The sequence below is a fragment of the Malurus melanocephalus genome, unplaced genomic scaffold, assembly GCF_030028575.1.
Source record: "Malurus melanocephalus ecotype Western Australia unplaced genomic scaffold, MMel_1.1 scaffold_94, whole genome shotgun sequence".
NCBI lineage: Eukaryota > Metazoa > Chordata > Aves > Passeriformes > Maluridae > Malurus > Malurus melanocephalus.
In genome coordinates this window covers 1,158,324-1,171,121 of record NW_026623326.1, presented here as the reverse complement: position 1 = coordinate 1,171,121, position 12,798 = coordinate 1,158,324, and the positions used below count along the sequence as shown (strand labels likewise).

At 42.9% G+C, this 12,798-nt stretch overlaps 1 protein-coding gene across 1 annotated transcript in view; it reads right to left on the bottom strand.

Moving 5' to 3' along the window:
- PDIA5 (protein disulfide isomerase family A member 5) overlaps positions 1-12,798 on the bottom strand; it is a 97,491-nt gene that overhangs the window by 30,848 nt on the left and 53,845 nt on the right. The window contains exons 12-13 of the mRNA XM_057368569.1: positions 2,396-2,466; positions 953-1,116 (exon numbers count right to left, since the gene is read on the bottom strand). Coding sequence (XP_057224552.1) covers positions 953-1,116; positions 2,396-2,466 — 235 coding nt within the window. The remainder of the gene's footprint in view (positions 1-952; positions 1,117-2,395; positions 2,467-12,798) is intronic.

Below are 12,798 nucleotides of genomic sequence, written 5' to 3'. Positions count from 1 at the left end.
GAGAAGAGAAGAGAAGAGAAGAGAAGAGAAGAGAAGAGAAGAGAAGAGAAGAGAAGAGAAGAGAAGAGAAGAGAAGAGAAGAGAAGAGAAGAGAATGGAAACAAAACCAGAGAAAATTGAAACAAAACCAAAAAAACCCACACAACCTCCTCCCCCACCAAATAAGAGGGTGAAAATAAAGATTACATTCCTCATGCCAACTGCATGTAAAAGCTGAATGACTAAAAAATTCACAAAACTCTGGCAGGTTTTCTTCCCCTTGACTAATGCAGAAAATATATTAGGCTTACAGTACCTAAAGAAAATGCATATTTTATATATATATATGCATACTTTTACATATATGCATATATAATGCATACTTGAAGAGAGAATTGCACCAGCAATTTAATTTGAAATGAAATTATTGTCATCATTTTCATATCAAACTTAATTCTGCATATTTCAGCACACCACCTATAAGAAAAGTTGGYTAATGCACTCAAAGGTGCTGGTTTTGTTGGTCTTGGCTTTCCTTCAGCCCCACGTGGGTGGAATTCTAGGAATTGGCTCAGAAATGCTGGAAACAGAAAAGTACAACTGTAGAAATTCAGTTACTAACACTGAGATCTGCTGCTTTGTATAAAGAGGGAACAACAAATGTTCTGTTTATTTTTCAAAGCCATTGGTATTGCTTCTCTGGTGAAAGGCTTAAGGTGTATTTGAAAAGTATTTATTTGGGGAAAGAAATACCTGGACAACTAYGAAAAACCCACAGCAAATAAAGGATTTGATGTATTAGAGACCATAATTAGCATACYTGTTTCTGTGGATTGGAATACTGGTATTCAGTTTAATTTTGTTAGCAAGGGATTTAGGCAGTGTTGAAGCTCTGTTTAGTTCCTCACCAAAGCCATCTGCAGGAGTCACTAACCAGGAACACAAATATCATCTCAAAACCTTCAAAACTTACTTTTGCAGCCACTCGATGATCTTCTTCTTTGTTCTGAGGTGTGGCAGAGTGTATTTCTCCTCTCCATCCTTAAAATACTTCAAAGTAGGAAACCCTGAGATGTGATACCTTTCTGCCAGTGCCTTGTTGACAGTAGCATCRACTGCTGCGAGGACACCCGGACTCTGAAACAGAGATCACTCACTGTAAATCACAGCCTCTACACACAGCAGGACACAGTGGGCTTGGGGGCACTCACTCACAGCTGGGGCCTTTGCTGCCTCTAGGATGAGGAGAGAGCCTTAAGCTGTGCCAGGGAATGTTTAGGTTGGGCTTTAAGATKAAWTTTTTCACAGAAAGGGTGATTAGACACTGGAATGGGCTGYCCAGGGAGGTRGMGTCACCATTCCCRGAGGTGTTSAAGGARAAACTGGATGTGGCACTCAGTGACATGGTGGTGGTTTGATCACAGGTTAGACTTSACCTCAGGGGTCTTTTCCAACCTGATTAATTCTKKAATTCTGTGCACGAACACACAGAAAGACACTGAGGACTGACGCAAAACCAGAAAGGGCCATACTATGGACTAAATGGAACCAGAGCATTACCTGCTCCCCTCCCATTTCAGATAGGATTCTCTGTATATAATTCACTTTAWAATGCTTAAGAGCCATTCCCAGAAACTGCATTTCCTCCCACAGATCCCAATTTCTCCCTGAAGAAGCGAGCACTGCTAAAGGCAAGTTTACTTMAAGGCAAATTCATCTTTCCCTAACTCATGGGCATCTTTTCGTGGTCCACSTTTAGAGGCACAGAAGAACAGGCATTTGTAGAGTGTGATTCATTGGATTTTTGTTTTTCTCATCTCCTCCCTCTCCAAGAGCAATAAAGGAACTCTAGATRTCTCCACAGAAGATGCTTTAAGTATGGGGGAGACTAATTCTACTTCTCCTCCTGCGTGGCATCCACAGCATGAGACTGAATCAATAACACTAATACTTGCATTATTGGATCTCTCTTCTSCAGCCATGCTGATGGAGCACTTAAGATGAAGCTAATGGAGTGATGCAACCATTAAAAACAGGGTATTTGAAACAGGGATCAACCCCTTTTGTTTTTTTCCAAATCTAATTCATAAATAAAAGCCTATGTTTCTTCACATTCAATGCCTTTAAGTAAGGGGGAAAAAAATCCATTTTTGGATTTGATCATATTATGTATAAGGCCTACAGCAGAATACATAAACATTTTTCGATTTTGTTTTCGTTCAAGACAGAATGTTCTTTCTCAGACTTTGGCAGGGCTCATGCATTAGCGATGAGACTGTACTTTGGAAGCACATTTTGAAGGGTCCTGTGGGAGGATGAGAACAGCTGAAAATGTTGTAGGGAGAAAAGTCACTTTTATTACTCCAGTTATTTATTACTGATTATTTGAAGGATATAATAAAGGAAATTAGCTTACATCACTGGCTACATGGAGAAACTCTGCAGCCTTCTCATATTCTGGCTTCATTTTCTTACAGTGACCACACCCTGCCAAAAAAAAAAAAAAATCCAATTAAGTTGTATACACCATGGTCATTCATTGACCCATCCAGCCATTATCAAAATACAAAACCATGTGGTAAAGATTTACAAGAATTTTGTAGCATTTTACTTAATATATTTGTAAAGCCTTAGTATGATACAGGATTTTTTCCAAAATGGCCACTATAGYGTAAACAAAGAATTTAATCTATTAAGAAAAAAAGAAAAACAATAATAAGCCCCTGATTTCACACCCACACCTCTTTCCTTACAAAAAGTACCATAAYTATTTGTCAAGCCCATTGCTTATAGCATGCACTTGGGCAAGGCATAACCTCACCTATTTCAGTTTCCAAATCTTTATCTGCTTTAAAAAAAAATAACAGAGCTGCTCACGTGACTTTGTGACTTCCAGTGCAGGCTTACACTAGAACAGCTTAATAGAGTAATATAATTTGAATTCAACTGCACTGATAATAAGCCCCGCTTTACASTGGTGCAGCATATCCCTCTAGCAAGGATTTGCACTGATTTAATCACATCAGTGTAATTACACCACCACATATGTTCCCAACATAAGCAGGTCTGTAAAACCGAGATAATGGTGCTTTCTCGCTTGTGCGAAGTTCTCCAGAGATCTGCCATTACTTCACTGCTAAGTGCTGACATTACAATAAAGTAAAATGAATGCACGAGTGAGAAAAGCAGACTTAGAATAAATGATTTGGGTGTGAACTGAACTGCTTTCAGCTGGTGCAGCTGCTTGCAGTCAGGCTGAACTTTCAGCCCAGGTGAGGCTCCTGTCACGAACTTCAGCACCTTCCAGCACKATGCTGGGTCCTGATGACAGCCCCTTCCCTGTCCCCAAGGGATTGGCACAACCACAGTCCCTGCTGGGGCAGTGCACAGGGACAGAGTGGCCAGAGGGACACTTGGCATGGCAAGGTCAGGGCTGGCTGGAGGTGCAGGGAGCGGGGACAAGGCGCTGCCCTCGCCTGCCCGGTGCGCTGCAGTCCCAGCCTTGCTGCACCTCTCCGTGTCTGCAGCAGCAGCCAGCTCGCTCTCCTGAGCTGTTATTATTGGAATGGGCACTTGAAAGCCCAGACTTTACTGAGCTTTTGGAAGTTGTATCAGAAGATACAGCCAGAAATGTGTTTCAACACAGTCCAGCAAAAGCTGACTCTGAGGTGTRTGGGTAACAGGGCTGGGGCTATTTTTACACCATTGTCCAAAAGAAAATAAACCAAAGGCTCTGAACCTCAGCACTGCTTTGTTTCCCTCTAATGGGACGACTGCTGAACTCAGCAGACACAAACCTGAGCCTGAACTCAACCAGACAGGCATGTTTTATACAGCACAAGTCAAAGAGCGTTCGCAGCCAAGAAGCGATAAGACATCCAGGTGTAAGGAACTTCACCAGAGCAAACAGGGCTTGAGCCACCACAGCACATCATGGAACACTTCCAGGGCATGTTTATAGAGCAGGGTGAGCACATCTGAGTAACAACTGCAAATCCCACCTAAGAATTACAGCAAACACCAGAGCGGTTGATCTCAGACCAAATTACAATTCAAACACCAGTTACAGTCCGTGCCACTCAGTCACCTGCACAGAGACCACAGCCTTAAAGAGCCCCATGCCATTCTTTAAAGCAAAAAAATAATGTGGTAGGAGCAGCAGAACAAGGTGAGCTCAGCTGGCAGAGAAAGCTTTACTTTAATTTTACACGGTGGTGTGAGAATCTGGGAACCTGATGCAACAGCTTCACAGGTGAATTCAGGAGGAAGCTGGGAGAGGCTGAGGAAGAGTTACTGCCTCAGCATTGCTTATCTTGGTTAAAAGCACAAAAGAGACTGGCAAAATGATTTATTTGCCACCCACGAAAAACTTGCAGGCATATGGCTTTGTGTAAAGGGCTGACAGATCCCTTTGACACCTGCCCAAGTTGATTTATTTCTCYTTTTAGGAGCAGGGAACTTTATTCATTCTATGCTCTTCCTCACTTCTAAACAAAGGGCATCTCAACTCCCAGCCCAGATACCTGGGAACTTCTCTGAATTAGGTAGCTCAGATTGTTACAAATAAAACTCTTCTGCAGGRCTAACTTCACCTTGGTGGACCTTTCACAGTGTGTCCTTTAGCMACAGCAAGGTTCATACCGTGCTCTAGCTACGGGAGCCACATAATCTACACTATATTCCAATTATACTACAATCATTACTTAGGTCTGATCAACCAAAGGCATTAAACAACCAGAGTTTTTGAAAAGCTATGCAGGGGGGAAAAAATCCCCAAACCAACAACCAAAGCACATTTAGCCCAGGATATGAAAAAATATCCATAGCATCTGAAATTCATGCAAGTAATATTTTGGATCAAGATATCCAGACCATGAAATGTCMCTGTTCCAGATTCTTTTATGAACATCACACAGACACAGCACTGCTGACTGCCACAAAGCTAACTCACTCATGCTTAAAATAAAAGGAGCAGCATCAGATCTTTAAAAGGCACTTAAATGCAAACTGAAGTCTTCAAATCGTTATCATGAATGCTTGTTCTACCCCTGACAGAGGACAGCACGATGTATCAGCCTGCAAAAAAAGTCACCACATTAAACTGAACCTGAGAGAGGGACAACAAATCTTCAAGGCTTCTCCCACAATAAACGTTGCTTTTCTGGCTGTCTTTATGAGMATTTTGCTATTGTGAGCTACAGTCTGTTTTCACCTACCATTGCAGAAAAGGAGAGATACAAATTACAAGTCATACCTGCATACAAACTGCAAATCAATTAATCTCTCCAATGATTATTTATCCTGTCTTTGAATAATCCTGTGAAGATTGCCATTAAATTTTCAAAGCCAATGAAAAGTTATTTAAATGAATTCCAAGGTCACTGCCTCTCCTTTGATTGCTACATTAGGTTGTTCAGCAGCAGCTTCATCCCTCTGTGCTAAGCTCCTCTAGTTTGAGATGCTTCCTGTTCATAAAGTGAGTGGGAAAATAACAACCCTAGCAGTCCTGAGCCCAGATGCTCAGCATGCTCCTGGGGCAATGGGAGGAGCCCACAGGTCTGCAGTGGGCACCTGTGACAGATGTGCTTTTAGMAGATGCACTGCCTGTCATGTGTGTACTGACATTAAAACTGAAAGAATAAGCAAGGGAAAGGACTCATCTGATCCCAGGTGAGAAGAAAAGCTGCAGTCAGCCCAAGGATGTCCTGTGCCTACTCCAGGCACTGCACCCTCTGAGCCTGTGTGGGTCGTGGCTGTGGAACACCCAAAGGTGTCACTCCCACATCCTCAGTATTTTCTTGCAGACAAGGAGCTGCCCTGGAGGTGCAAGGCAGAGTCACTCTCCACCCGGCAGCAGGAACAAGGCCAGGTTCAGTGCCTGGCTCTGCTGACCCGTTCAGGACAACTCCTTTGAGCTCTCACACCTCATTCTGCTCCTCTTGCACAAAAGGAGCCCCAGGCTGAAAGGGCCAAGGCTCAGATAGAAAGAACACACCGATTAAGCATAAAAGAAGTGTTACAGGACAGGGGAAAGAAGTCAAAGTTTACAACAATCATTTTCAAAACAGATGTCTAAATGAAGAAGAATTCTGCTTTCCCAGTTTATTTATAATCAATTTTCTCATTTGCACTGCGCAGATGGGCAGAATAGCAGCTCCTTCCTTCGGTGCAGTCACTGCCACACAGCTGCACTCCCAGACAACGGTGAGCAAAGGTCCCCATGTCAAGTGCAGACAAACCACTTCCCTCCAGAATCCCAGTGCAGGGCAGAGGACAACACTCCCTCAGCACTTTGTCCTTTGGAGAGTGTGACCATAGGCAAATGTAGAGGCAAAGGCCAAGTGTGGACAGAGCAATGCAGAAGTGAAAGGGTGAGCTGCACATGGACAAAGGAAAGGCTAACAAACATCCCAAGCAACATTATTTTTCCAAGGAAATATCTACATTTGTTTACAGCAGCCTGTTTGACACCATGGCAAAGACTCAAAATACACAGTTGCTCCAAGCCTTTTCAGAAATGAATTAATACAAGTACTTCTACTGTTAAAACCAAGTTTTACAGGCAGAAAACCGGTCAAGCATCTCCAGCTAAGCTCCTGAATATACTCTCTTAGTGCTGTCCCAAGAATATAAATCTGTTTCTCTCTGCCATTCACTGTTTGCTTCTTTCAGGTTATTATGACTATATAAATAAATGCCATGCTTTTGGTCATGTCCTCTCATTTCAAGACAACATTGTCTGAGGATCTGAAGTGTGTGTGACAAGCAAGAGATAAAAGACAAGATCCAGGCAATTGTGAAGAAGCCATTTCTGACATGAAGAACCCTAGAGGTAAACTAAATTGGAAATAAAGATTTTAAAGAATCATTACATTTCTGTCATCAACAGACTGCTTGAATATGTTATCATGTGCCAGCTATTTATTGTATCATGCCAGCTCTACATCCATCTATAGCTGCACACCAAAAATACCCCCATTAGCCTGATGAGAAAATGAATTTGAAGCACAAAGAATGTCCTGCTTTCAGCAAGTGGGCCACTGGCAAATCAGAATGCACTCATAGAGGATTAACTGACAACTTCAAGAAAAAAAAAGGTCAAAAAATTCAGACACACCTTTGCTCTCCAAACATTCAGCACCTGGGGATAACACCTTTGGTTTCTCCATTCTTAATCCCAGAGGAGCAGTGACTCAAAACAGCAGAATAGCCTGTTCCTACATGTGCTTTGTTGTTGTTAACTTTGAACTCACAATTCTACATATAAAAGCAGGAGTGTCTACATGGAGCAGGGGAGAGAATCCTTGCAGCCACAGCAAGGACACACACAAATCCCAGCCCTCTTATCACCCATGCAAGAATACAAATATATTTTCTTCTGCCATGGAGTCTGTAACATGCAAAGACTTCTTATGCATCATGTAAAAGAGAACCTCTCAGGTCTGACATGAGGCAGTTTACAGTTCCTTCACCAGTGCAGGAGAGCATAAACTACAACAGCTGCAGATTCCCTTGCATAATTTAGCCATCTGCATTGCAGACATCTGATGGAAAATCATCCACAAATTTGGCAGGGAGGGAGGATGACAAAAGCAGCTGTTTCTCCCCGTAATCACAGGTATGAATTTTCAATCGTGTTGGTGGCATGTTCACTTAATAGTCATAACAGTCAGAGCAGTCAGGCCATGTCAAGATCTCAATGTTTCTGCTTAAAAAAGCCTCCAAACAAACCCCCCAAAAAACCTGGAATAATGTTAGGAAGGATCAGGAGCTCAGAGAATTTTGCAGAACCTCATCKCTCTGGGTACTAACTCCCACTAAAGCACTGATTTTACCAGCAGCACTGCACAGCCAGGTAAAATTCCAGATACTTAGAGGAGGCACATCTCCAACATCTTTAACATGATATTGAATGCAAATTTCCAACAGCCAGAAATGTGTGCACACATACACAAACGCAGACACACCCCGCCCCCAACACTGTACTTACACAGGCAGGTTTGATTTGACCAGGCATTACATTGCTTAGAGATCAGTGACAAGCAAACAGCTTTACGGCTTTACAAAAGACAAAGCCTATGAAAGGTCAGCCTGGTAAAGACTCTGARGAACTAGAAACACAGAATTAGAAGGAAAATACTTAAGCAGTTTGGATTATTGCAGTCATGCCACATTGCTGCGGTTGCAGCCTAACGCTGCGGCTGCAGGGCTGCACAGTTCATCCCAGAGACAGGAGAGCGCTGCAGCCTCACCATTATCACCATCTCACTGGCATTGCCACAAACTCCGAATGCACTCAATCTGTGTGTGCAATGAGCTCTGCAAATCCAATCCCAGCCTGGGCACACAGCAGAAAGGCTCTGCCTGCTCAGAGCAGCCCTTCAGTGTGAAGCTGAGGCACAAAATCATTACACATTGGTCATTCTCTTCTATCCGTATGACTTGCTGAAATGGTAGTGACCCAAACACAGACACCACCTTGTCTTTTCTATGCTGGTGTAATTTCTTGCCTCCCAGCATCACTGAAACTGCTCAGAAGAGTCATACCAGCTTTGCACAGTTAGAGTATGAGTTAGAACTACTGACTTATTTTTTTCAAAAGACAGGCGGATGCATTACAAGAATCAAACTGAGAAGAGAGCTGAACTAAAGGTATCCTCCAGCAATGCTGTCTGCATCCGTGCTGTGTTCACAGCTCTGGCAGAAGGGCCACCCTCAGCCAGCAACAGCCCTTGGCACAGGAAGGCTCAGCACAGCGGGGTTACACATGGAGTGGGTCCTGCAGGCTGCTTCCAGGGATTTAAAAGACAGCAGCTCTGGTGAAGTGTACAACACACCCTTCTGCCTTCATTTYTGGTCACAAGGGAGTGCATCTTCTTCTGACTCAGGCTCAGGGGAAAGGGTGAATATTCTCCAAGGCTGACCTCAGCCACAGGCTGCTGCCTCCCAGGGATTCCTGAGAGCCAAGCAGGGAGAGAGATTTCTGCTCTATCTTGCCCTCAGTGTGTGCTCTCTGCTTCCAAGCTCACAGGGGGCCCAGGCTGAGCTGGACCCCTGAACGCAGCCTTTGAAAAAGCAAAGCACAGGATGCATTCAGGAACAATCCTGAAGCTAATCATYTCTTTATGAAAAATAAAATAAACTAAAACCAAAAATGGCATTTTTCATGCCAAAGGTGGTTCCAGCTTCTGGCTACTGGAGATTACACTGCATGCATTCACCAAAACAGCACACACAAACTCCCTTACTCAAGGCTCTGTGGTGTAATTGGTAGAAATCAGGGAGATGATGGTGCCTMCTCCCCTCCCTCTTGGGAGGGAAAAGAAGTGATGGAATGTGGATCAGCTGGCATTGGGAGATATGAATTACACTTCCTACACCAGCTCTGAGGAACATGGCCCTGAGTAGGTGTTGAAAATTAATCTTCCCCTATTGAAATGTGAGACAACAGCATGGTTGCCTTAAGGTGAAATTGCTGAGAGTTTATGAAAAATACCACCAGAAGGTTTCCTTCTCAATTAAACCACATCCAAAAAATATTCCCCCCCTTCTCCACTGCCAGGTGAACAATAAAATTTTAGCTTAAGGAGGRAAGAGAAATTGCACTGCTTTTCCTCACACTCTTACCCCACTATGGAAGACTTTTATACTTTGGATTTAGCAATGAAAATGCCAGAGAACATAGGTTAGATGAAAGAGCTTTGAATGTTCAGCTCACGAAAACAGCATAACCTGCAAATTATTTCCTTGGATGCAATTTATATAAAGACATAAGCAAAATGGATGAGATGCAAAGAGATCTTCCTAAGAAAGGTACAGYCCAAAGAACTCAAACTCACGGGGCAGGAAGGTTAAAAGGAATGGTGACATTGACTGCTAGTGTGAACATGTCTGGAGAAGTCAAGTAGCAAGAAGAGACACTATGCAGAAYGCACAGGTTTTGTCCAAAATCACAGCAGCAGTGGCTACCAGCTGAGATCTGTTCASCTCTTTAGGAGAAGCCTGCATGCACTGTCACCAACCCCAAGCAGCCAGGACCCCAAAAGACACAGCTCCACCATCAGCACAATGCCTCAGTGTCCACGCAATGGATTCATTTATCAGTAACTCAGAAAAATGGCATCACTTGCCAGCTCAACATCTGAAAGGGCACAAGGGGCAGAGAAGCAGGCAAGCAATCTTTCACTCTAGGTTTCTCTATTCACTATTTGCCCTTTACATTAGTTCTCTACCTTTCACAGAATAAAAATTGAAGCCATAAAGTATTTAGGAAGATAAACTTGACAATGAAAACTCTACTGGTAATGATTCAAGTAGCAGAGATACTGTAAGGCACTTTCCAAATGAGAGCCCTGCACAGTATATTGAGCTTATCCAAGCAAGGAAATTAATTTCTTTCAGAAAAAATAAACCTGGTGCTTAATTCTTAAAGCTAATTCCTATTTTTAACCAATCATTAGAGGCAAGCAAAGTAAACTTATAAAAATAAGTTATGCTTCACTCCTATCAGAACTCACCACAAGAGCATTCAGGGTTTACATGAACACTGGGGTCAAGTTTGCCAGGAGAACAGTCACCCAATTCACACACTCAAATGTGGATTTTTAACAGTTAAAATTACCTAAGTCCTCTAAAAGGCCCCTCTGAACACCTAAATAACCTACAACAAATACCCAGAGAATGGGGCCAGTYTCTCTTCAGCTCCTTGGTGCTCCAGCAGCCACTCCTATGCTACAGCCTGAGTGGGTCAGGAAGGACTCCTTAGGAGAGAGGGAAGGCAATAGTAATGTGAGAAATGAGGCAGCAAATCCCCAAAGAAACAATGTTCCCTTCACACCACCTGCCACACATTCACATGAAGCTTTTTTTCTCATTGGAATAGCCGTTGCAAATSTCTTCTTTAATAGAGAAACTAATTGCTCCCAATTGCAGGCGAGCATACAGCACAGTTCAAACAAACCTCCCAAATTTCACAACCTCCAAATATCTACATTTCATCTCCTTCCCTTCTTCCTTTCCTCCTTCCACTAGCCTAGCTCTCAATAGCCACAACTGCTACCAAGTAAGTTATTCAGTGTACACGCCGTGTCCCCAGAAGAGCATCATGACACAGAGCAAGTCCCGACCCAGCCCAAAGGTAGAGCCMAGAACACCCCAAATTTGCCACTTTGTGTTGAGAAGCTGAACCAGAGCAGGTCAAGGCTCCTCCCTTTCAGTCCTGGCATGAGCTGTAACAGGTTGCAAGTCATCAGCTCAAGCCGTGATTATCCTGTCTGAGCTCTGTGCTCACCCAGTGGCAGATGGGGTTTCCTAAACTTGGGGGCCAAAAAACCCGATGTCTGCCACAAGCCAGGGAACACCAAAGGCAGAATCCTACTTCCTCCACGTTAATCAAGATTTTGCAGTGCTCATACCCCTTCCATATCATAATTCTTCCAATACTGGAGCAGCTTGCAGGCTGGCCATGGCTTGCTTGATAAAACTCCCACGCAAGGTGAAATGTTATCTCCACTTCACAGGTTGGAAACCGAGACAAATATTTAGTGACTTGGGTCRTGACTGTACAAATCAAAGCAAGGCAAAGAACTAAACTTTTACATCTCCAGGCCAAGGCTATCGCTTTTATCACTGGATCATCCTTTTTTTATGACCATACCCTGCTCAAAGAGCACAAACTGCTTCAAAAAGACAATAATCTCATACAAACTGTGTGCTCCAATATCAAAAGGCTATCAAAAAAGAGACAGTGGAATCAGTCATTACTGTCTTCATCCTTTTCATTAGGTGTTCTATCAAGTTTTACTGCACAAGCACGTTATTAGGATTTTTATACTCTTCACATTTCTGTTTATGTTAAGTACCAATAAAAACGCATATTGATTTTTATTTTTAGATCCTTGAAAAWCATGAGTGATATTGTCATTAAAGGAAAAATCCACGTCAGGTTCCTTATTTTTCTGGTTTGCTGCCTTTGCAAGAACTTCTGTTCTAATGTGTGATTAAATCTCACTGAAAATAATTTCAGTAATCAGTTTAATGAGACAGGTCATGGCACTGGCAGGTCACTGAGCTCRRCTRTTTACAGTCCCTAAGATTTTYGGTGATACTCAAATACATTTAATACCAAGCAACACCTTGTTGTAGAATTYCACACTTTTAAACAATGAAGAACCSAGTCTGAGTGTCCCAGACCTCCTCTCTCTAAAATCAGCAATCAGAACCTGCTCAGCTCAGTGGAAACAGGTTCTGGAGCCCAGAATGTACCTATTTCTGACTGGTTTACATGAAAAATGTGTGCTCCAGGAGCCTGCCAGGAATGTTCAGCTGAGAAGTGCACACATACAATGCAGAGAAAGTTGGCACAATTTATGCTTGTACAGGGAAGCATTTTATAATACATCCCATTAAAAATACACCAAGTTAACGTTAAAATTAGGAGCCTATGGGACACAGAGARTCAGGAAACACGATTCTCAAACTGAAGCACATCTTTTCTCTTCAACAATCTGTCCAGACTCTTAAACAGCAACATTCATCATCTGAGTGCCCTTCCACAACAATTCAKTTTTCGGTGATGAGGGCACTGCAAGAGCCCATCCTGACATCTGCATCACTTCACCAAAAAACCCACCAGAGACAGGCACTGCCTGTGACCCACATAACAGTCCAGAAAGTTTGACTTGTTCAAAGCTTTCTATAATTACTCTGAAACAAGAAGAACATTTTCTCAGGATCTGTTATGAACAGGATTGAGCCTACAGCAAGCACTCTGACACATAAATGTCTCCATGTGTATCTTCCTATGGACTGGTTTATGCA